This window comes from Lepisma saccharinum, chromosome 1 (genome assembly GCF_977018435.1).
Source record: "Lepisma saccharinum chromosome 1, izLepSacc3.1, whole genome shotgun sequence".
In the NCBI taxonomy this organism is placed as follows: domain Eukaryota; kingdom Metazoa; phylum Arthropoda; class Insecta; order Zygentoma; family Lepismatidae; genus Lepisma; species Lepisma saccharinum.
This window is the reverse complement of record NC_139229.1, coordinates 146905973-146932334: the sequence shown is the minus strand read 5'-3', so window position 1 is coordinate 146932334 and position 26362 is coordinate 146905973. Positions and strand designations below refer to the sequence as shown.

At 39.4% G+C, this 26362-nt stretch overlaps 1 protein-coding gene across 9 annotated transcripts in view; it reads left to right on the top strand.

Annotated features, from left to right (window-relative positions):
* The window catches only part of Ih (hyperpolarization activated cyclic nucleotide gated potassium channel Ih), a 773850-nt gene that overhangs the window by 333275 nt on the left and 414213 nt on the right, over positions 1–26362 (top strand). For all 9 annotated transcript variants that reach the window (XM_083140018.1, XM_083140027.1, XM_083140010.1 and 6 more), the window contains exon 2: positions 23594–24118. In XM_083140018.1, the coding sequence (XP_082996144.1) occupies positions 23610–24118 (509 nt within the window). In that variant the 5' untranslated portion in view covers positions 23594–23609. The remainder of the gene's footprint in view (positions 1–23593; positions 24119–26362) is intronic.

Genomic DNA, 26362 nt, shown 5'->3' with positions numbered 1-26362 from the left:
GCCTTGGCTAACAAGGGCTGATGGGAAAATTGATATTTCTCGTATGTAATATTAAAGGGCCAAGGGTGGCAATATTCCAGGTCTAGGTTTACGTTGCTGCGGCGTATTTAGGTTAAGACAGCAATAGTTCTTTAGTGCGGAAAGCTGAATACAAGCATTATCAAGAACGTTCAAGAAGATTTAATTGATATTAATATTTAAAGACCATACTTACCGTCTCTAGAGAACACACAATTATCGTAAGAATTCCATTTAAATTTGTGCTTCGAAATGTTTAAACTGGGATCGTTAAATGGGACTATACTTTCATACTTCTAAATTTATTATTTTTGACTGAGTTGTAACATATTGTTTTTTCATGTTCACTTTATACTCTGATAGATCAATCAGTGCTGGACTTACAGTTTGAAGTTGGACTCGAACCACTGTTCAATGTGCCTTCATCGGATATCGAATCTCCCTTGATTACAAGGCAATAGCTATGGATTTTTATTTCATTTGAATTTTGTTATTTAGCGTCGCTTTTCTGTCACTTTTGGTTAATCGCAACGATTAATAATTGTATGATGAAATTGATGAAGTGACACTCACAAAGAACACACGGCCGGGATTCAAAATTGTGACTCCTGGCGTGGTAGCGCCTGTGATAATCACGCCACGAAGATTGTTTGATAGTCGTAACGTCAGATTCGGAGCAGTAGTATCCTAATTGTTGTGTTTCTTTTAATCTGAGTTATGATAATTATGTGCCAAAGTTAATCAATGAATGTAAAGATAGAGAGATGGACAGGCAGACGAACAGAGGTAGGTAGTCAGAAACAGGCAAACAGAGAGTGTCAAAGGCAGAATACGTGAGAGTTATATACAGGCATATAAAGGTGAGCGAATCGGAGAGAAGGGGATGTAACATAGCACCCTCGCAACCACCGCGGCGCGGAGAGGCGCACGGGCTTTGGGGGCGCAGTAAGAATGATCAATTAAGAAAGACCAATAGTTAACAAAAGTTTTCCTTTCTGCGTTAAAATATATTTTCAACCAAACATATTTTATTTCTATGTCGTTACAACTGCAAACAGAAGATGTTAATCACTAGAAAATTAGTGAATCACCAGAGTAGAAGAAAACCTTCATTAGCTGAATAGTTCAAGTCATTGATTACGACACCTAAGGGTAGACGACAGGCAAGAAAATACGTTCTTCTACCGTGCTTTAGAGATTGAAGTGAATCAAGTAAACAATAGATTTCAGTGTATGAAACAAATCAAAGAAAGCTTCACCTTTTTAAGCCCCACTGCCCTAACGGAACACACCGACAGACAGTTAGTGGAATCTGCTATTTTCTTGGAGAAATATGAAGAAAATGTAGCTACAGACATTGTTTGTTTTCGGAATGTAGTGTCAAAACTGAATTAATAATAATAATAAAAAAACATGTCGAACATCAGCGAAGTTTCAGAATTCTTGTTCATAGAAAACAAAATTCTGGCTGGTGGCATTCCTGACGTATGCACTGCTTATATATGCTGTATTTGACCATACCCGTGACGTCTTCATCAACTGAGAGTTCGTTTTCGAAGCTAAAAATTGTTCAAAATTTTCTTGAAGAGCACAATGAAAAGAGTGAGATTGAGTGGACTGGCGTTGTTTAGTACCGAAAGCGATCGGGCTCGAAAACTGGACTTGACGAAACTAGCAAAGGAATTTGCTTCCATCAAGAAAACGTAGAGGGCTGGTAATAGGCAATTAACAATATCGTAATTTTTGTAGAAACAGTGAATTTTCATATGTAATGACACTGTATACTTTTCTGCAGTTTGTCTGTTGTCCTAATTTTTCGTACCAGTGTTTACATTAATATAAATCACATATATGTAGAATATGTCTAATATAAATGTAGACGTGAATTAATATTTTAGAAAGGAAAGCTTTTTTTTATATATAAAAAAACGATCCAACCATCGTGAGGAGAGGAAATTGGGGAGCTACGAATGAGTAGCGCAACCCCGGTCATGGAAACCTACTACTACAACTAGGGGTTCGTCGTGCTGACCACACGTCACCCCGAAACTGGTTGGATGATCTCCCACTTCGGCAGATTTGAGTAAGGCCCGGCAGTTGGTAGGTACGCCCTGGCCCTCATGGCTGTTTGCTCCACGGGTTATTATTATTATTATAGACTTGACATACATTTTAATGTTGGGTCAGAACAACTCTCTAATGTGCCTCAACCGGATATTGAACTTGGGAAGCCTCTCCAGAGAGAGAAAGGAGAGTGTGTGTGTGTGAGAGAGAGAGATTAGGAAGAACATTTGAGATTAAATACAACGACGGCCAAAAAGCACATCTGGCAAGCACCATCCTTCCTTAACAACTTGTGCGCGACCTCCTGGTAATTACAATGACTTCTCCTGCAGGATAACGCCAAACCTCATCCCGTGAAGACAAGTAAGTTTGGGAAACATCTTCTCTTCCAATCTACCGGCATGAAGATGAGGGCTGAATTTCTCGGACCGACAATGCCTGCGATGATAATTCCCCCCTGAGGCCCAGCGAAGGACCGCCTCATACCGAAGGAGAGATGCGATGGGGAGCAGATAACAAAAAGTTCGCCTGTTCGCATTGTGCTTCCCTTCTTCGGACATTATCGCCTCTCTCTGTCATTCAATCCGGACCCTCGCGAAGGGGAAATAGGGTCGCTCCAAGGCTATTTCTCCTCTGTCACCGACTTTTTTTTTATCATATTCTTCCGCTTCTAACTTCATCTATCAACTGCTTCTTTTATCTTACTTGCTGATGCTTTGAGGTTTTTCATGTAAACTTATTTTTTTCTCGGAGTAGCAGTGTGTTTTTAAAGAGTAGCTCAAGGGCATTTCTGTTTAGGTTTTCAGTGTTCCATGTTTCTAAAGTTAAAACTCTGCTACGAAGGTGCAGCAAACGTACTGAAGTTTAATAGATGGTCAGTTTTGAAAATAACCTCCCAGTAGTTTCTTTTAGAATGTTAGAAATTGTATTTTATTTGTGTATTTTTTCATTTTTGCGTTCGCAAGCTCTTCCGCCCGTGGCAGTGTGCCAACTTAGCTCTCTTGGAGCCAGATCTGGCTCTTTCGTGCCCTCGTTCGGCTGTGAACTGGAACGTCCACCCCCGTGCCCAACTATGATGCCATCACTGGTTCCGGGCACATAGACCAACATTTGCCATAATTATGTATTTTGCACGTGACGTGATATTGTTATATTGGCTGCGTCGTCCCACTCACTCTATTATCTCCCCAGCTACTTCTTTATAGCGCAATGTTTGACGTGAAATTGGCATAATATTGTTATCAGGGAATTCTTTATTTTCGATTTCATACCACCATCGGTGGATTATTGAGATGGGCGATGCCGCCGGATCTAGATGTTGAAAACTAAGAATAAATTGTGATCAATTTAGAGTTAACGATAATAGCAGTGTCCCACCCCTTTGACGACCAACATTACTCTAGAAGGCACTTTATCCAGCCTTCGTAAGTCTAGCTCCATGAGAGTCAGTTTTAACTCCATTTAAGGTGAAATTTAGTTATTTTATGCCCATAAGGTTTGGCAACACTGCCAGGAGGCAAGGAGAAAAGCGTGTATCATTTGATTCATTCTCTTGGGAATATAAAACTTCCGATGGAATAGAAAGAGATGTCAACGGGAAGAGGGCAGTTTGAAGATGCATTTCACCAGCTGAAAAGTCGAAACTTCCATTTTATTAGCCGTAACTTGATGTTGAAGGTGATACCCCATAAGGAATACATGGGATTCCCAAAATTATTATTCATCATATTTTTCAAACATCGTGTCCAGATTAATAATCAACATAACAAAACGCTTCCACTTGCAACATGGAGAGAAATTCATACGATTGAATACACCCAGTTTTTTTTTTTAGTAGCAATGCCCATTCAGGCGATATTGAAATAAATGCACAATTGGTGCGTAACTGTATCTCCTTCCCTTAAATTATTAGAATATATTAGAATGTTTAGGGTTGCGGGTTCAAATAATTAACCCAAATTGATAGGAGAAAGAGAATGACAGGGGCAACTACCGCTTGGGAGTTTTATTAAAAGAAAGAAAAGTTAGCGCTCTCGCTTTTGGTTCGATTCCTGGTGGGAGGACCGAAGTGTGTTAATCCAGCATTGAGGAGCTTCTTGAATTATTTTCACAACAAACACAGCACACAGCTTTCTCGTTCTTGCATTATGACGTCACCGCAGGAATGAAATCAGTTTCACAATTAGTTACTAAATTGAGCACATCTTCATAAAGCACATGATCTTCGTATCAGTGTTAATACCAAAATAATTTCCCTTGCTTTTCCTTTCCATATATTTCTATTCCTTTGCTATTCTGTTCCTTTCATTTATTTTTCTCTTTGCTTCCCTTCCCTCTCCATTCTTTACTTTTCCTTTGCTTCCCTTTCCTCTTCCGTTCCTTTCTTCTATCATTTTCCTTCCATTCTGTTTCCCCTTTCCTTCTCTTCTTCATTTCCTTCAGTTTCACTTCTTTATCCTTTCTTTTACATTTCTGTTCTCTTCCTTCACTTAGTTTTTCATCCATTTCATTTTTCAATTTTCCTTTCCTTCCTTTTATCTTTCTTTCCCCTTTTCTCTTGTCTCTTTCCCTTCGCTTTCCTTATCTCTTTCTTTCTTGTTCTTTCCCTGTCCTTTTCCCCTTTATTTTATTTTCCTTTCTTTTCCTTCTTTCCATTCTTTCCGTTTCCCTGTTTTCCTTCCCTTCCCTTTCCTCTCATTTACTTATCCTGACTTCCGTTTCTTTCTTTTCTTTTTCTTCGCTTCCATTACGCCTTACTTTTCTCTACACCATACAGTACCGCTATATCAGCTCGCCAGCATTTTAATTGTTCGCTTGACCGTTCTCAAATTAGTTTTCAACATCTGAGGTGGTAGTTTATAATCGGTGGAATATACACTAAAAGGTGACTGCGACATACAAAGCTAAAATATGCACAGACACGTGAAATATGCATTTATATGGACTTCAACGCTTCGAATACATAAAAATGAATGCACTGTGAGCATATGAATTCTTAACATAGTCGAAAAGCTTGCATACACTACACAGAACGCTCTCTCTCACGTATGCATTACACCAGTGAGCAAATAAACCCTTGCTCAATTCTTAATCATGTTGTTTGTTTTCCATTTGCACTATGTACAACATACAAACTGGCCTCTGGCATTTCACCTGAAAATACACCCCAAAATAATAAGGGACAATTACATCGTTTGTTACAACTAATGCGCCATATTGACATACTCAAGGGCATTAGCGCAAAAAAAAAGTCCACGAGGGCACGTTTTAACCTGGCGAATGACATCATACTCAACCCCACTGCATGCGCGTAAATTTTTACGTCTCAATCTAAAGACCGAATGACACACGTTTGTGCTTTGGATGACGTACATCGCACCCTAATAACACGTCACTCACGTTTGGGAATGTTCCGCGGTCGAACTCATCAGGAGTCGAATTACATTCCCCATTACAACCCATTCCGCCGTACTGCTGATGTAAATCTTCTGTAGTGGCCACCGTTATAGGGGTAGGGGTGACACCTCGCCGCTGAAAGTGGGGCGGTGTTGTTCGTTTCAATTTACATGTTCTACAGTCGGATGTTTTACTATACTCCGATACGAAAATATAACACCTTTTCACTTGCTGCAAAGATTCCTCAGTTGGTGGAATTTAAGCTGCTGAAAATGTCATCTTATACGCACGGCCATGAAAATAGGCGGCTGGACAGAATTGCGCTGTTGCCACATACGAGAAAGGCAAAGCGAGAGCGGGAAAAAAGTTGCTGGTTTTCGCGCACTGTGTGGCAACGTCAACCGGGCTGCGCTGTAGTTCGAGCGTCAGCCCGATCTCTTTCCGGGGCACTTTTGTATCATCCCTGACCTTTCGAGCAAATACTGTTAGTTTATAACACATGGATTACAAAGACCAAAACTACAGCTCTACAACGAGATCTTTCATTCTCTTAAACCTCCGAACACACGGAGTTATGCTTCGACGTGGCAACAGCGCGAACTTCTGTCACGCGCCTAATTTCATGGCCGTGTGTTTAGTTCGTAACACCGCTGTTAACTTCCAGTGTCCCACTACCTGTTCGAAGCACTTCTATTTGTGTCGACCGACTAATGAGATTGTAATAATCCTGTTAGCAGATAATTGACCAGATTCATCAGCAGAATTTTTCTCTGCAACCCTCACCGAAGTTATGTCAAGAAGATCTTGTTCATCCAAGCCCGGCGAAGTACGGTTAATCGTGTAAAGATAGATTCAGTTGAAAGAGAATAGATTCAATTCAATCAATCGTATACAGAATTGAATTTATTTGAAGAAATCAGACCCAGTTAGATTCATTAGAAGAAAAAACCGTGTAGAATTAGGTTCAATTGAATCAATTGTGTTGCCTTAGAGTCAATTTGTAGACAAGTGCTAAGCTAGATTCAATTGAAGGAATCGTTCACAGAGCTGGATGCGTTTGAAGGAATCGTGGACAGAATTGGATTGAGTTGAAGCAATTTTTACAGATAGAAATCAGTTGCAGAAATTAGGAAGAGTTATATTCAATTTAAGATATGCAGAGCTAGATTCAGTTGAAGGAATCGAACATAGACTTTGATTCCTTTGAAAGAACCATGTAAAGTTTGATTCAATTAAAAATGCGGTGCAAGGTTACATTCAATTGGATTAATAATTTAGAGTTAGATTATAATTCAAGAACTAGTGCTAAGTTACATTCAGTTGAAGGAATCATACGCAAAGTTGAATTCAATTGAAGGAATCGTGTATAGTTGAGTTCTATTGGAAATATTCTGCAGAGATAGAATTCAACTGAAGGAGTAGAGTTAGATTCAGTTGAAGGAATCGTGCACAAAATTGGATTCATTTGAAGGGATCGAGAAATCAGGCCGAGGAAATGCAGAGGCAGATTTAACTGAATTATTCGTCTCGAGTTAGATTGACATGAAAGAGTTGTGCAGAGTTAGAATTTAGTTGAATGGATCGGGCCGAGTTATACTTAAGATGTGCGTGTAGTATAGATCTAGATTAAATATAGATTCAACTGGCTTAGAGCCAATTACAGAAACCACGCAGAATGAAACAAAAGGAATTGTAATACTTAACTTGAATTAATGGAATCGTGCACGACTGGCAAAGTTGCCAGGTACCATTCATCGCAGCTGGTTTGTCATATATTACCTTTCTACAGCAATAGCACGATTCCTCGGACTTCTTGAACCAACCTCGTAAGTAAATTAATAAGTAAATTAATATGATGGTGGCTATGTAGGATGATACTCAGCTAACTGAAATGGTTAAGACACAGAAGTTGATGTTGAAGGGTATATTGTGGTTGTTCTCCTAAAAAGTCACATTTGGCTTGTTGCCTACTCATTACAATTCCGGAAGCAAACTCGGCTGGAAATCCAGTTAGTGAGTTTTTACCCACTCTTCCTCAATTTTGTCTCTGCTCCTGAGTCTGTGCATCGCCTCCGTAAGTATCTTCGAAGTTCACAACACAGCCACGCCATCTTGTATCCAGACACGTGGACATTGGTTCCAAGCTCTGCCAATATATGTCTCTCCGCAGTGCAAAAGAAAATTCAGTGGCAGTGTAACACAAGGTCACTGTGCTAGTGAACTTGCACGCTGAGGATTCCAATACAGGACTCGTGACTTCATGGCTGTAAGGAGTCACAAATAGTCTTGTCAACTCTATACAACTCGTGGGACCTATTCGCACAAATTATAATAATTATTGTAATTGATTTTAAGCATTGTACTTTCACCCGCCATATTGGAAAATGGTGGCCAAAAGCCGTTGGTAGCCTGTAACATTTGTATTGATGATCAATTTTTCCCCGTTATTTTAAAGTTTTATAACTTTTTGTCATCACGGAGTTTTCTCTAAGTGTTCCACACAATTTTCCAAAAGAATAAATCATGCTAATTATGGATTTCTCCACTTAATAACTTTTTTCTGGAGCACTTTAGACCCAAAATAATAATACTAATTATTCAATTTGGATTTATCAAACTTGTCAAATACGTAGTAATAAAAAATTATGTATTGACGAACTGAAGGCCTTTGGAGGAAATAAAATGTTTGTTAAAAAAATAAATATTTTCTTAAAGCATTTGGAAAATGATTCAGCAAAAGAATAATTATTTAATGCAAAAAAATATCGACATTTTGATGTGCAATTTCATCTTTAAAACCTTTCTTGTTGCTGTGGCTGTATGTGTAGATTAGTACTTACGTTTGCGGTCCTGTTTTGTTTTTGGTAATTATTTTGCTCAGGTTGCAACACTGCCTGCGCATAATATTTGCATGTCCTTGATACGGCTTTGGCCAGCCACTGTCTCCTATGATAAACGGTTCCCCTCTCGGGGTGCGATTATGAAACACTTCATACTATCCATCGAAGGACTAGATCGCAGGAACATCTGCACTCGAAGGCCCCCCCCCCCTCCTCCCCTACTCCCTGAACTTTCAGATAACACCAGGGAAATCCTTTTGTGTCCTCCTTACCGAGGTCCAAGTATCGACTAGTGACGTCACTCACGTCTGATGCTATATATATCATTTGATCAATGGTTGGGAACAGATAATACTTCACGCAAATCCCAGGATTTCCAACTTCAGTTAGAGGATTCCCACTGAGTGGCGGTCGAACCGAAGTTTTCGCGAGAGTTCGTCCCTGTGTAATTGTTGAACTCGCAGGGCTCACATACATACATACACACACACACACACTCGTTAAGATTATGCGGAAGATAAGGTTAGACTTTCTAGTCATTCCATGCCAAATCAACACAGATATGTGCAATTTTCAACCTGACCATCTCCGATTTTCATGAAATTTGGGGAGTTGAAACTATGCATGGAGCTTAGTAACTATGAAAATTTTTAGTTTCGTTTGTCTTGTAATTGTTTAATTATTCAAGGTCAAAGTTAGCAGAAATTGCCCTTTTAGAGCCCGCTTAGTTATACTAAATGTGCTGTAACTCCACCCATATTTCGCCTAGGAAGCTCAAATAAAGCTTATTGTACAGGGAATTGAACAAGCTTTCCAGTTATATATAACAAGTCCACCTTTCGATAAAAATATAATTTTGTGACGTGACCTTGACCTTTGATCTTGAATATCTCAAAACACGTCATCACCAAAAATCGTGAAAAAAAATATATTTGGTCCCTCATGCCATTCTATAAAACATACCAAAAAATCATTCTGGGACTGCAATGGAATCAGAAGATACAAAATAATATGTGTAATTATGTGACTGGCATGAGGGACCAAATATATTTTTTTTCACGATTTTTGGTGATGACGTGTTTTGAGATATTCAAGGTCAAAGGTCAAGGTCACGTGACAAAATTATATTTTTATCGAAAGGTGGACTTGTTATATATAACTGGAAAGCTTGTTCAATTCCCTGTACAATAAGCTTTATTTGAGCTTCCTAGGCGAAATATGGGTGGAGTTACAGCACATTTAGTATAGCTAAGCGGGCTCAAAAAGGGCAATTTCTGCTAATTTTGACCTTGAATAATTTAACAATTACAAGACAAACGAAACTAAAAATTTTCATAGTTACTAAGCTCCATGCATAGTTTCCCCAAATTTCCCCAAATTTCATGAAAATCGGAGATGGTCAGGTTGGGGGCTGTGTTGATTTCGCATGGAATGACTCTTTCATTAAGTTTGTACAGAACTCCAAGGCGAACAATTTTACTTTTTGGTATCGTTTCTTCGTTCGATGCTACGAATCCTCGAAAAACTTAATTTTCTATCATGCGTATGCAACCGCACAGCATTTTAAAATGGAAGCTGTACTTGCATTGCGGTTATTTTAGGTCGCTTCTATACACCTTGTGATATTTGCGATGATGAGCATGCACATGATGCGACAAACAGAATGATGCAATACCTTGCCCAGGATTTGAACACGAGACTCCTGACGCCGTGGTGCGTTACCCTAACCGCATCACCACGCAAGCCTCGCGTGTGAAGGGGGCGGGTCTACCACATTGCCTATCTAGTCACGAGCCTATCTCGTTGTCGTCTCCGACTCGTCCTGAATTAAATAGTGTAAGGAATGTAAACACATGCAACGTATCACCGCAAAAACTTTCAAAGCGTATTCAGGTAATCAAGGCAAACATTTCCCAATAACATTGGTTTAGTTTTCATTTGACACCTCGTTTCGACGCTACGAACACTTAAAAAACTAAATTTTTATCCTGAATGTATTCAACCACTAAATACGCGTTAACCATTAATTTTGCCCCTGCAATATTCCCCCCCCCATTAATTGTCATTAAAGAATTAACTTTGCAATTATGAAAAACAAAATATGTATAAACAGTCAGGCAGATGTCAGCGTGGTATATCTGAATGTGTCGTATAGTGATGTAAATTGACTTTAGGTACATTTTAAAACTAGAGCCGCGGTGGTCAAGTCTAAGTGCCACACGGGAGCTTCGGGTTCGATTCTAGGGATCGGCGATTTCAGGTGCGGATTCATCCAACAATTTCCCTGCAGCTCTGGGGTCACTCAGCCTCTAATAAATGGGTGCCTGGGAATAATCCTGGAGGGTAGCCACGGACGGCGCGTGTTGTGCTGATCATATCACCTTCACACCGAGATTGTGAATGTGTGGGGTTTAACCTCAACATCCCTCCATGTGATTCCACGCAATGTTGCAACTCGTGCAAGAGGAACTGTAGCTTTACTATTTTACATTAACCGAACGAGATCCAGAGTCTCGGGCGCGAAGTTTCGTCTTGTGTCGATGTTGCAGAATTCTGTCTACAGTGTTGCCACATCTGAGGGTACAATTTTCCGTCTACGGATTCAAAATTTCTCCTCTTGTCTGGATTTTTCCCATCATCTTAGAAACCTTTAAATCCGCTGTAACAAAACTTCAAAACATCAACTATTGGTGATCAACAACAATAGTTGATGTTATTGGTTTACCTACGGAAAATCAGTTCACAGATTAACCGAATGACACAGATTGTGAAAAATTTAAAAAATACACAAGAAAATATTGACAACAATCATGATTAGGCTTATATTAGCTCTGGTATTACAACACTACATTTTGACAATAAGGAAGAATTTATTGCTTCTTAAGTAAATTAAGATTTTAAAATATGGTTCATTTTGTGCAGAAGAATGAAGTACTCGACGAAAGAACTTGGATGTAACATGTGAACCCACTGGCGTACGAAAGGGGCTACAGCTCCCTCAATTTTTTTTAAATAATCAAATTTTTAAATGAATGCAGCAAAAAACTCGGGAAAAACCAAAGCAGTAAATGCAATCCCCCCTTAACTTGACCCCGATTACAATTTTATTGTCTTGGAACAACTATTTCATTTGATGTGACTTTTGTTATTTAACGTCGCTTTTCTGCCACATTCGGCTAACAGAGACGATGAGGATGAGTGATGATATGATTAAATTGATGAACTAACACTGTCAATGATGTGACGTGCCAGAACGGCAAACACAATCAAGTCGCAAGATGAAGCAGTTCGCGGGAGCGACAATAGATGTCAGCGCGTTGCAGTACGAAGGCGGTAACAGATTGTAGAGATAAGAAGAGAAGAAAGATGATTGTATATATAAGTATAATTAGGAAACAAATGAATGAATAATAAAAATTATGTATCTTAAACAATATACATATTGTTAATGATAAACCATTAAGATAAAGTATATATTAACATGAATGAAATTGAGGAAAGTTGATAACGGAGGAATCGATTATGAAAATGTGTCCTTTACTGATTTGAGAATCAGAATCGTTTTACTTACCTCTGGCAAGGAGAAAGTTGTCAGTTTTCATTATTGGTTGTCTGTCCTCGGAGGCGCTATTATAAGTTAGTCGCCCCGAAGCACTTTCCGGCTGCGCTTTCTGTTAGTAGCACTGGACCAGTGTGAGCGCTTCATGTTAGCGATCCGTGGTATATTCCCTTTGGTATGGCCTAGGAGGCGGCGCTAGTTCTAAGATTAGACGCCCCTAAAATTTTCTTTTTCGAGTATAGTTCTTTGACTAGGTCGGTATGCCAAAGAAAAGAGGGAAGAGAGCTGGCAAAAGAGTACGTGAATTCATCTTGGAACGTCAACGACAAGAAGGCGGAGAGACGATTCAACCTCCTGTTATTAGCCGAGATCCGCTAGGTCTCCAATATGACATATCAAGGAGAGAGAAGAAGTTTAAGCTTGTAGCTATAGAAGAATCGGCGTCAGCACAGGGCATTTATGACAATAGTAGAGGAAGCAATGATGAAGACCCAAGAAGAAAAGAAATAAAAGAGACTCATCTTTAGGAGATAATATAAAGATGAGATGATTGTAAGTTATATGTCCATAAAAATTTTTTCCAATGATTGATTGTAAATAGAAATTAAGAAGAAGTAGTTTCAATTATTGATTATAAGAAGAAGTTTCCAATGATTGATTGAAAGAAGAAGAAGCCTTTGAATGTTGTAAGAAGAAGTTTCCAATGATTGATTGAAAGAAGAAGAAGCCTTTCAACATGATGAGAAGAAGTTTTCAATGATTGATTGAAAGAAGAAGAAGCCTTTCACATTATAAGAAGTTTCCAATGATTGATTGAAAGAAGAAGAAGCCTTTCAACATTATAAGAAGAAGTTTCCAATGATTAATTAAAAGAAGAAGAAGCCTTTCAACATTATAAGAAGAAGTTTTTAATGAGGGATTGAAAGAAGAAGAAGCCTTTCACATTATAAGAAGAAGTTTCCAATGAGTGATTGAAAAAAGAAGAAGCCTTTCAACATTATAAGAAGAAGTTTCCAAATATTGATTGAAAGAAGAAGAAGCCTTTCAACATTATAAGAAGAAGTTTCCAATGATTGATTGAAAAAAGAAGAAGGCTTCCACAATAGAAGAAGGAGTTTCCAATTATTGATTGAAAGAAGAAGAAGCCTTTCACAATAGAAGTTTCCAATTATTGATTGAAGGAAGGAGAAGCCTTTCACAATAGAAGAAGTAGTTTCCAAATATTGATTGAAAGAAGAGGAAGCCTTTCACAATAGAAGAAATGTTCAAGGATTGATTGAAAGAAGAAGAAGCAGCATAATACATAGAATCATTACAACGTAGAAGGAAGGATAAACTTTTTAATAAAAATAATACTATTCAGCATATAAATTGTATAGATGTTTTTCCAGAATATATTTTCGGTTTAGACCTTCCGTAGTGGGTAAACCTTGTGTTTTCGTTATTACTCAATCCTAATAGCCCTAGGTACCTTTTGTTTCTACCCTGAGCTAAGCTAGTTCGTGTCAAATAGAACGTGGCAATGAACACCCATGCCTGGATACGAAACCGGGAACCCTGTCGTCGTAGCGCGTTGTGATAACCACTCCACCACGAAATTGGTTTGGAACAACTATTAGAACGAAGTTTATAATGGTTATTACGAAATATTTGATTGTGTTTCCTACCTCCTCGCCTAGAACACAGCTATGAAATATTCACGTTAACAAATTTTAACCCCCCTTCCGAAAAACAAATTTTGCGTATGCTAATGTCTGAAGCCGAAAACTTCAAATTTCCCTGCGATTTTTCTATTTCTTCCCAAAATTTCCTTTCAGTAAGGGATATTTCCCTTTTCGTGGTAACACTGAGTCGTCTCGGTCTAGTCTCAGTACCATCCTTAGTCCAGTATAAGAAATTCTGGCGCATCTCATTCCTTAACCCCAAAGAGAAGCAATCAATAGCCGCACGCTCGTGTAACGTGACGAGGCTCCCCCGGTGTATACGCCGACCCAGATACCTCCACCAACTTATTGATTCATTTGGTCAAAAGTCCATGATTTGTGCACGGAGCCTTCCGCACAATGAATCTTGTTGAGGGTAAAAACTTTTCTCCCCCGCCCTTTGGGAGAGAAGGGAAAGAAAAGTACAGCCAGGAAGATTATTATTACAACACCCTTGAGAGAGGAAAAAATCTAGGCCGTTCCGCTCCGAGGGAGATCAAAAAACACAACCGTTCTGCACCGATGGTTTCCTCTTCAAATTCAAAGGTCTTTTGGGAGGATTTGTTTGGTTCTCTTGTCAAAAGCTTCTTTTTTCCCCTGTCTCTTTCTGGCATTTCCTAACCAGAATGCCCAGGTAATTGGTCTTAAAGTAATACGCGGCGGTCGATAGGACTGTTTTGTTCGCTCGGTTGGCTTTTCGGTCTGTGGTTGCAGGGGCGAGCGCAGTTCCTTGATACCGAATGAGCAAGGGTGGGCTCAAGCCCCCTTGAAATTGTGTTAGCCCACACTTCTACCCACCGAAATGGCTTCATGAGAAATGGAGAGATAGAGCAGAGAGAGAGGAGGGGAAAAAGAAATACAAGTGAAATGGAGAGAGAGTTAGGAAAAGATGGAAAGGAACAAAGTAGATAAAAATGGACAGAATGAGAGAAAAAGGAAGATAATGTGAACTCAGAGGAAGGGAAAAAGAGGAGATAATGACAGAAAAACAAAGTTTGAAAAATAAAGAGAGATAGAGAATATCGAAATAGGAAGAGAGAGAGAGAGAGAAAAGTGAGAGGAAAAGGAAAGAGAGAGATAGATAGAGAGAGAGAGAGAGAGAGAGAGAGAATAAACAAAAGGCACAACGATTGAAAGGGAAAGAAAGAGAGAGAATATGGAAACAAAGAAAAAGATAGAGGGGGAAGAGAGATAATGAAAGTAAAACAGAACGATTGAAATGGAAACAAAGAGGGAGAGAGAATATCGAAACAAAAAGAAAGATACAATGAAATACACAAAGTTTGGAAAGGAATAGAGAGAGAGAGAGAGAGAGAGTGAGAGAGATAGAATGTCGAAACAGAAAGAAAGATAGAGGAAATGATAGAGGAAGATAATGAAAGAAAGACAATTAAGAAAAAGAGACAGAGCAATGAAAGAGAGAAGAGAGATAGCGAAAGTAAATAGAGAAATGAGAAACTATAAATAAAGGCTAGAGAGATATCCTACTGACCACTGATTTGATGATTCCACCCAAGTTTACTTCTGGTGATGCCACTAGGTGGACGAGATAGGCAACGATTCTCCGCCTTTCGACCACTTGAGGGAGCCATCAACAGACACTTCAAATATTACTTATTTTATTGAGGGACAGGTTGCAGATAAACAAAACAATTTACAAAATTATAAATTTCAGTAATGTTAGTAGTGTATTTGTATTGTTTCTTATTAAGTCGTTTGTCATCCACCTCAGGCTAATCGCGACCATGAGGTACACCTCGGTTTCTTCTCGACTCTCAAAAATATAAAGCATATGCAATACATACACAGTGTGTAAACGCAGAAACTTTCAAACCGCATAAAAGTCAATGTGGGAAACACTTTTCTGAATAATTCCATGTTACGACCAATTCAAAAACGGGATTTTCCCCCAAGTGTATGCAACCACGATGCACGATCCACAGTTTACAATAATGGATTAACTGTTACAACTACGATGGTGGCACATGGGTGATCTTACTATTTCTGTAGCGTCGTCGCTTTGTAATCAAGCAGTCTCGGGTTTGATACCCGGTGGAGATACATAGTGGTTCGGATCTCACTTTAATCTGTAGGTCCAGTCTCGATTAGCCTTACTGTGCATACAGTGGACAATAAAACACAAACTCAATCAATCAATCAATCGGTTATTTCTGGAGGCGGTGTGATCAGCACCATGTTCCGGCTGCCTTTAACTACCCAGTTTTGTTCCAGGTATCCATTTATATGAACCATAGAACCGTTTTATGCAGGAACGAGGCTGCGAATCTAACTCGGATCTCCTTGATGGTAGCCAGACGACTTACCGACTGAACCACCGCTGCTTCAGACAAAGCATATTAACTATATTTAAGAGTCATGTAATTTTCGACTTGGTATGTCGGAATGAGTCACCTAGTACAGCAATTTTGTTTGGAAATATACCTATTTTACTGAGGTTTGTCTCTTTCTCGGCATTGTCTCGATAAATCTAGAATAATCTGGTCTTGTCCTTGTACTCGTTCTCGTCTTATTTGTTGCCGACCTCTGTTGCGGAGTGGTTAGCGCAGCGCGCTACGATGACAGGGGTTCCGGCTTCGAATCCCGGCCTGGACATGGTTGTTCTTTGTGTGTCCTTTCATCAATTTAATCATTTCATCACTCATCTTCATCTTCGCAATTAGCCAAAGTTGCAGAAAAACAAAGTAAAATAAACAAGGTCAATCAATCAATCAATCAATCGTCTTGTTTTCTAAGAGAAGTCTCAACCTCGGCTCCGTCCCGAATTTCTAGACTAGGTCGATATGAGACCAGGACTTGCCTCGTCACCTCCACTAGTTGTCCCTTTCCTTCCATAAATGCCGCAATAAACCTAATGATATGAATTTACCGATCTTGATTAAATCTAGAGAGAACAATCCATGCTTTACTCAGGATTCGAACCTAATGAACGCCTAGCTTCCGAACACGTTATTGCAACCACTCAGCTACGGACACAGACCCGTAGAACGTCTTCATACGTCCGTCTGTCCCTCAGAAGCAAGCACGCGATACGGCGCATACAGCAACAAACTCTTGAGTGTCTCTTGAAACTCACTCAAGCCTATTTCCCCAGACTTGACACACAAGGGCGATCGTAACTTCTCGAAGAGTTGTTTCAAGAGCGAACAAGTAAACGCAGACAAGATTTACGACATCACGCAAGAAGCAGCAGCGTCGGTAAACGCAAGCGGGAAACTTTGAGCCCGATATCCTGAAGTTTCTGCAACCGTGCTAACATGTACGCGACGCCAGGTGGAATGCCCGCTTGCACCATCAAATGGTAATACAAAGTGGTCGTAGTGGTTAATGTGCGGCGCTTTCGATTGCTGCTATAAAGTGGTTTGGTGAAACGGTTCTGACCATAAAGTCGGGACTCCCAAGGAGTTTCGCAAATGTCATTATCGGGGTTCGATCGTGTTTTGGTTAGTCCGCTTGATGCGTTAGATGCGTATTCTTGCGGTATTTAAACACTTATTGAGGTTAATAAGTGTTTAGATAAGTTTGAATTTGAACTTGAAGTTTTGGGTGCGTTAGCACTTAGGCAATGTCGTGTTTCTAAAATAATAAAATATTCTGACTTTCGTTAAAAACTGAAGCTGTAATGGGGCACTCAGCACACACAAGGGCAAAAAACAGGACAACACAAACAAAATTATACTGGCCATAGTTCCAGTCGCCAGAGCCTCGTTAGTCTGCAAATTGCAGTCCAGGGTGTACTACGTGAAAGTGAGGTTGACAATTGGGTGTACTACGTGGAAGCATCACTCCTCACACCCCGTTTAGTTAAGTGTTAAAAAGTGTTGGCTGTGCTTCCTGGGTGTTGCGGAAGGGTGCTGTCCTCAGTGGTCTTGTGACTACCATGTCTCGAAACTGGTGCCTTAGGCTTCCATGACGCAATCTCATTTTTAGTCTGTTATCCGAGAGCGAATGTCAGTAGCGTAGACGTAGATTTCAGAGCGGGGAGTCATTCTCTGCCTCTGCAACTTCAAGGGAGTAGATAGTATACATATAAAATTCAGTTTGTCTCAATCTTAACACCCCACCCGCTAAAGATTTATTTGAAATCAGCGCCACTGGTCAATGGCAAGAATGTATCTGTGCCACGTAGTTGCATACCACATTGGTGTTTTCTACGCTGTGGATGTTTGTCTTCATTGTACGGAGATACCCTGTCTATGTGCATTGTCAATAAAAGCATCTACTGTTTTCAAGAAGTGCACAAAACCAATTAATACTCACATTTCTAGTTGAAACACCAAACATGAAATCGCAATAGTGTCACACGATGCACGAACTGGACGCGATACATGAAACTGACGAATCGACTCCTGTGAATGAAGTCAGCAGCTGTAGAAATAAAGGCAAGTTTCTACTACTAACGTTAAAAAATCGACTGGATAGCCCATGGGTCCCTATCTTTGCCATTTTTTTTTACCAAATAGTCGATGACAAACGTTTATTGTATTTGCAGAACCTTCTATTTCTCGTTGTATCTTCTTCATACCCTTCATTGTCCTCCTCCAGGGGTTTGAATCCTGGCCTGGGCATGGATGTTTGTGAGTGTCCATTCACCAGTTTAATCATATCATCACTCATTCCCCTTTTCGCAAATAAGCCAAAACTGGCACAGAAGCTAAGTCAAATAAAGCAATCAATCAATCAATCATTGTCCTCCTTTTTCGCCACCATTCTTCTGTCTTAAATTCCCGTCCTCACCTTTCACAATTTGTAGTTTCCTAGCCTATACATTTTCTCTTCCACTTGTAGTTCTTATTTCTTCCTTCGTAGCTTCTTCTTAATCCTGTTCAAACATTCTTACTTTATTCTTACCTTCTCTTATATTCCGTCTTGTAACTTTTCTCTACTCTACCATTATCCTGACTTTTGAGTGGGTAACTCTTGGATATGTCTATCTAACGTAATATTGCTGGTGTAGACCATAGCTACAACGTTTCAACAAATAAGCCACAAATCCCGTGAATATAATCCTATATTGAACTTGTCTTACATTCTAAATTTAAAGTGATGGTCATAAAGTAATAATCAGTTGCAATCAATTGGCTATGAAATCAGCTATATACCGTGAAATTCTCCCTTGCCTTGCCAAAATGTGCGGCATTTTCGAACACATGGTCGTCACTTCTAGTCAGTGTTAAGTGTTTATATCATCATGAAGGTAAAAAATGTAATGCGAGAATGTACAGACGTATCATTTAGCGTTGTTTAATTTTTTGAAAACTAAGCAAGGGAGTGAAGATATGAACATGTAAACGCGAGGGCACAAGCGAAGTTCTTCTCTTGATTGAGTTGTACGTACTATTCTCGGTCTGCTGCAAGAACAAAGTCAATGTACACAAATACACGTGGCTTCTGAGAAATCCTATTGGTGGTTCGAAAGGCAGTTTTGCGTGTAGGAATATAGTGCCTGTGAAAAAGTCATACAACTCAACGTAGCTGATATATTGGAGTTGTGTGACCTTATAGCGGTATCTTGAACTGTACAGCTACGACAACCATATTTACAGGCAAAATAGCAGCAGAACTAACACACAGCAAATGGACATTTCGTTCTCGCTGCGGTAGAAAATACTTAGATTATTTAACAGACTGTTTTTCTCTATATCAGTCAATAATATGGACCATGTGTTCTGACGTACAGCCTAAGTTTTGTAATCTTATTATGTTTGGTAATAAGTGTTGACAATATACTCACTCCTGATGACATATTTGATGTAATATCTTATTTCTTAAGTTTTCATAATAGATTTGGTTCATCTTATTTTTTTTATATTTATTTATTTATTTATTTACTTAAAGTTTGAGGTACAGTGCTATACTGTGAAACAGGAAAACAAAAACAACAACAACAAAACAAGACAATACAAGATGGCAGAAAAAAATGTTATATTCTTTTTAATTTGAAGCACATTTCATATGCACAGCTTTACAACATTGTATGTTCAACATAATTATGTGAAAATTTTAACTATTTTCTAACATTTACCTGTTTTTTCATAATTCAAAGAAATACGGAGTGATATTTCTTGTGCTGACTAACAGTTACATCTTTCCACGAAATCACGAAATGATACCAAGCCTTCTACTTTTATGATTATATGACGCTCTTTTGCAACCTTCGGCTAATAGCGAATCTGAGGATAAATGATGATTAGGTGACACCATTGAACTATATATAACATGGAAGGACTGCTTTACGGCGCAAGAGTGAAGCCATTCTCTCGCTTACTTACGCCAGGAAACTGAGGAAGAAAAGCTGAAGCAGACGGATTTTTCTATTGTGGCAAATGGATTTTTACGAAAGATTATTTACAAAATAAAAGCTGTAATTTATGAGAAAACATTACAACGAGTACGTCACCTATATTCAAATGCCACGGGATTTAAGATTAAATTAACGATATCGATATATTTTAAGAACTTCTTGGTTAAAGTTGATTAATATTGAGAAGCAACTGCTGTCCGCATTGTGTTATAACTTGCAACAATATTATTGTTGATTGATTTAGTTTATTTTACTTCGCTTTTCTGCCACTGTTGGTTTATTGCGAACATGGGGATGAATAATGATTTGATGAATGGACACTGGATTAAAGTTTGGTTTCGTTATAAATCCATATACTGGGTGAGTCTTTTAAAAGAGGCCCCGTGGAAAATGTGCTCCTTGCTTGTAGGCAAACCTGGTACACCGAAGAGAAGAGCGGGGTAGAGAACAGTCCAGGATATCGGTGCCAAGCAGTTTAGACAACTTGACATAAACGTAAATGAATGAAACATCTCTTCTGTAAATACAGTACTGTGTGACAACAACCTACCTAGAGGAGGTGCTGGAAATGTCCTCCATTGACCTCGAGGCACGTGTGCAGACGATACCACATGTTCTGAAAAGCAAGGGCGAGGACATCCTGCGGGATGTCGTGGATAGCTGTGAAAATATTGTTCTGGAGTTCTTCGAGTGTGTGAGGCTTGTTGCTATACACCTGTCCCTTTAGAGCTCCGAGCTCCCCACAAGAAGAAATCACACGGTGATAAATCTGGAGAACGAGGTGGCCAAGGTTGGTTCGTGCCACGGCTGATGACGCGATCAATGCGCGTGATCGTTGCACATGCTGTATGCGCCGTGGCTCCATCCTGCTGAAAGTAAGCGTTCCTTCGCTCATCCTCAGTCAGTTGTTCAACAAACACGTTGAATATGTTACTGATGTAACGAGCCGAGTTCACAGTATCATGGAAGAACACGGGGATGATGCGGCGTGACGACACGGTACACCAGACACCGAGTTTCTGGGCGTGCAGTGGAACCTCCATGAACATGTGTGGATTGTCACCTGACCAGTGTCGCGTTTTCTGGGAGTTTATGTAGTAATATCTTAATTAAATTTCATAAAATGCGAAAATATGAAGGATACGGCAAGTGCAAAACAAAACGAAATCAAAATCCGGACTTTAACCCGACAGGACGCGCGTTTTTCTACTAGGACGTAAGGATGCGCACTGGATACAAAATGAATGCACGATTAACACTTTCAGTAAAAAAAAAAAAAAACTAAATCATGGTCGACAAATCTCAAACAATACTTAACACTCATTTCATTTCTAAGGTTTCACACATTTTCTTTTCTTCCAGTACGTCTTGCAAAAAACGTCTATTGAATGGAAGTTGGGCCATAATATCCAGGCACTTTTTTGTGCACTATTAAAATTTCGGAACTACTGCTTGACATGCCAACAATACACAAATTGCTCGTAAGCATGACATGTAGATAAACTAATATTTTACGACCAATCAGAGTTGATTCTTTTAATTCGCTTTGGTACTTCTTGCTAGCTTCTCTCCATGACTGTTAATTTTATGTATTTATAAGTTATGATTGATTGATTCCATCCTCTAAATCATACAAAATACAATAGGTACAATGATATTGGTTATTACAAAGTTTAATCTCTTGCGAGAGTGTATAAAAAACGTGGGTGTAAACACATTCGAAAGCTTTCGCTATATATAACATTTAATTACCGTCATGAACTTTTAACAAATACATTCAGGCGTATACACATATTGTAAGAATAATACATACCGATAAAAGTGAACACCAGGGCAATTATCTGAACGATTTGTACATCCAAACGCAAACACGACCGTACCATGTTCAACCCACTTAAGACTGGATAAATTGTTCGAAAAATACATCCCAAATGTTAATGTAGCGAAGAAACACTTAATCAGACATTCACTTATAGCGCTGAATGCATAAATATTGTTAAATTATGTTTCTTTTTGTGCTATACGCAAGTAAAAAGGATAGTAAATACACGTTGGCTTATGGGATCAGCACGTTTTCTTCCCTCCTTCCCTGGAGAAAGTTATAGAAAATGTGGCTTCAGTTTCCGCGGCCGATCAGCGTTGCAATGAGCGTTCCAGTTATATATAGTTCAATGGGTAACACTGATGAAGGAACGCTCACGAAGAACACACCGAAACCAAGATTCAAACCCGGGAACTTTGGTGGCGAGATCGAAATTTCCAAGCGGATTTTCGTGTGTCACGAGGTGAGGCATCGCCATTGTTTTCTGGCTTTCCAGACCGGAATCCGCTACTATTGTTTTCAAGTAGCGTCAGTTGCCCTCACGATGTTGGGGTCAACACCGAAATTTTGGAGCTCCCTCCGAGGATTGAACCCGGGACAATGGATGGAACCAAGACGAGACTCGGTCTCGTCTCGAAATGACTTACCAAGGCCAAATTGTAAAAATCGAGACGAAGTTCAGACAATACTCTTCCAAACTTGTCAAGACGAGAACGAGACAATCCTCTGCAAATTCGAGTCTTTGAAAACTTTACCTAAGTATTTTTTTTTTACTTTGCGACTTCTTCAGATAAACCAAGGGGATGTGTAGCTGTTTTCTATAGTAAAGTCGTAACCTTTGATTATAATAAAGCTGAAGTCAATCCCTTAGTGGCAATTGTGAACCTGCGTTGAGTGGTAGCATATAGTCAGGATAAATATTGCCTCCCCGATAGCGTAGTCGTAAAGTCGTCGCCTTGTAATCAAGGTGTCCCGGGTTCGATACCGGGTTGTCACATGGCATCGTGGTTCGGATCACACTTTAAACTGTAGTTCCGATTAACCTTTCTGTGCATAAAGCAGACTTAACACAACAATTCAAAGAAGTATAAAACTAGGTTTCTGGAGAGTTCTTAGCGACGATAGAATAGTCGAACAAAATAATATTCTTATTATCGTTTGACCTAATGAGCTTTAAGCTTTTGTTGTAAGTCAACTTTATACATAGATAGGCTAATCGGGACTGGACCTATATTTTAAAGTGGGATCCGAACCACTGTGTGCATTCACCGAGTATGGAACTCAGGACTATTTTATTACAAGGCAACGACGTTACCACTATGCCATCCAGGAGCCCTTTTTGACTGTACACTGTGCAAGTGGAGTGATACACTTCATATGTTGCACATGTGACGGGTGTAAATAAATCAAGGTGAGAACGAGACAGGCATTTACTTCTCGACACGAGATCGAGATTGTGTCAAGTCTCGATACCATTCTTACTCAGGGACATCAAACGCGAGAGCGCTAATCATTCTGCTGATCGGGAGCCACGAAAAACCATTGCACTCCCGAATATGATGTAAATACGCCACTGTAGCATTAAGATCAATTAAATTTTCTGTACATGCATGCCATGTGGAGGAAATCCAACTTTCTGTCACGGAGGAGCGTGTATTGACTAAAAGAGTTCTTCAAGACGAAACAGAACAGCAGGTGGGAAGGAGGGAAGATCGATAATATCACGGAAATCATACAGTGCCCGTTCCCCCATAAGAGTATGTTAAGAACAAAGTCAAGGTCGTACGATCGGTGTTGTGTGTTAGTTTTTCTAGTTTTGCATGCGAGAGAGATGGCGCGAAATGCTAACCTCTGATTGGTTCTTTGCAGGGACTCGGAGCGGGAGATGGCAACGGACCAGGCGGACGGTCGGGGCGAGGGGAGGAGGGCCCAGCGCGTTCCTAGTCTGAAACTAGCGAACGGCCGAATCGGTTACACGCCGTCCGAAGAGGAGGTTCGGTCTCCGCGTCTGGCCAAGGATGACTCCATCAAGATCAGCATTGAGAACACGAACACCTGCACCGACTCTCTGGTGACGGCCATCGACGACGAGGCTCTGCTGATATCAGACTACTACATCAACCCTTACGACATGAACTACAAGGACGGCGGCAAGGTGCACTTCGGGGGGGACGACGTCAGCCTCTATGGGACCCCCAAGGAGGAACCGGGACCCCCTAATTTGGGGGAACCCCCCAAGCCGAGTTTTATCAAGAACCAACTCCAGGCGCTTTTCCAGCCCACGGACAACAAGCTGGCCATGAAGTTATTCGGCAGCAAAAAGGCCCTCATGAAGGAGAGGATACGGCAGAAAGCAGCGGGTCACTGGGTCATTCATCCTTGCTCCAGTTTCAGGTAGGTCGCCACCTTTCTTTGATTTTTCCATAACATTTTGCCACGTGTTAAATTTCCTTGTCGTTTCAGAAGCGTGAACCAACTTTCTTTTAAGTCATAACAATGTAAGGACAAAATAGTATTAGTTCCTCATCCCTTCAGGACAATGCTGCGTTGGTACCTTAAACCGAGGCCGCGGACATTCCGTCTCACTTTCTTCTTGCCCAAGGTTCCCAGCAATCGGGGCCACTCCGATAGCTGAGTGGTGACGCTTCTGTCTTGTAATCAAGAACTGCCGGGTTCAATCCCTGGTGGAGGTACATTGTACAATAGTTTGGATCCCATTTGAAACTGTAGGTCCAGTCCTAATTAATCTATCTGAGCATAAAGTGGCCTCAAAACAAACTTTGACGAACTTTTTGGCCACTAAGCAAGAACACCTGTAAAAGGCAGGGTAATTGTCTTATAAGTGCTACGGAAAATTCACAAAAAATACAAGCTGGAAAAAGTCCGGTCATGTTAAATATGATGCTTGTACAGTCAGGAGAAAAGTATTATTGTTGTTGAACTATTGACATGAAAAATTAAATTCAATTTATATTTAAAAACCTTTTCGACAGAGAAGTCAGATAATAGTAAAAATCAAGAGATTATACATGTTGCTATATTGTTTACCAGGATAGGATGTAAGTTGTACAAATTTGAACTTTTCTTTTTTAAATAAATTAATCAGCATTCGCAATCTTTCTCCTGACTGTACGTGGCGTGAATAAGGAATTCCTTCAACAGGTGCTATATGACTAAAGAAATAATAAAAATTATGTTATCTCTATTAACTGAAGCCAACATTGTCATATTGCTACTCAAAAATATACTGTAAACAAACTTTAAAAAAGTTAAAACATTACAGAATGCTCAGGAAATGTATATGTAAATGCCTGGAAAATCAGTAATTTTGCTTTGTAGAAATGAGCGTGAATCTTTTTCCACGTCCCCTCATCTTCTGGTACAAGCACGAACAACACAGTTGCATCATAGCGCCAAGAACATAATCTCACATCTAAGTCTTTCATAGGTATAACAAAGAATAACTTTCAATCATCAACAAATTCTTATGTAAAGTAAACATAGTAAGTGAGTGGAGAAATTAAGTTTATGTAAATACTAAAGTGATAACGTCGGACATGGTTATGTTTAGTATATCGTAATGAAGAAATGGGCAATGTAATATTGATTTTACAAAAGTAACTGTTGTGTATAAATACACCTCCCGAAGGGTGGCCCATTGATCTCGTGGAATTGTTGAGAAATAAACCATTGAAACCATAGAGAATACATTCAGTAATGCTAATTGCACATTCACTGGCACTTTTTGGATGGCACGATCACATTCATTTTAATGTGATTTTTGCAACTCAGAAGTGCCCGTGACTGTACAACTAAATCCTCGATATCTGCAGGTGAATGCTGGAGCGGGATCTTTATGATAGACCACGAACTTTTCCTTCCATTTCCTTGACAGTTTTTTCCCCTCGTACGTCATACTGTCTCCCAGTTCGGTTAAGCTAATGACATAATTAAGCGATATTAACCATATCAATTAACAAATTGTTAAAATAATGAACGTTAATTGAGCCAACCAATAGTATAAATAAACTAGGTTAATTAAATCAAGTAATATACAGGTAATATAAATAAGCAAACTAAACTAAGGAAACTAAAAAAAACCACTGAACTAATGGTACAAATAATCTACCTAAATCAAACCAACAAGAGTATAAATAAACGACATTAATTAAGCCAACCAATTTACTAACGCCACGAATCAGTGACGTCAGTTTAACCAATCAATAAAACTAATGGTGCAAATAATCGAAGTTAATGAAACCAAATAACGGTTCAACAAGCCTCGCCAATAAGAAGACACATTGACACACGTTTAAACACATTTGTGTTTGTCCACATCTTAAAGCACCGTATTTATCTTGTTTTTTCGTGGCATACAGTTTGCATTGGGAATGTTATGTGGCGGATTTTAGAATAAAAGTACGTTTTGTCTGGAAAAATCACATGCTTCCATCCATATAAATTCATTTCAATGCATTTGAATTACTGTTCCCAAGGTTTCTAATGTTATATTGAGCATCTGGAACAGGGTTTACATTTACTTTCATATTAGCCTATAAACTTAGGGAAATTTTTTACAAAATTATTTAAAATAAAGTTTATCTTTTGTGCCTTCATTTCCCTGTGACAACGCATAAA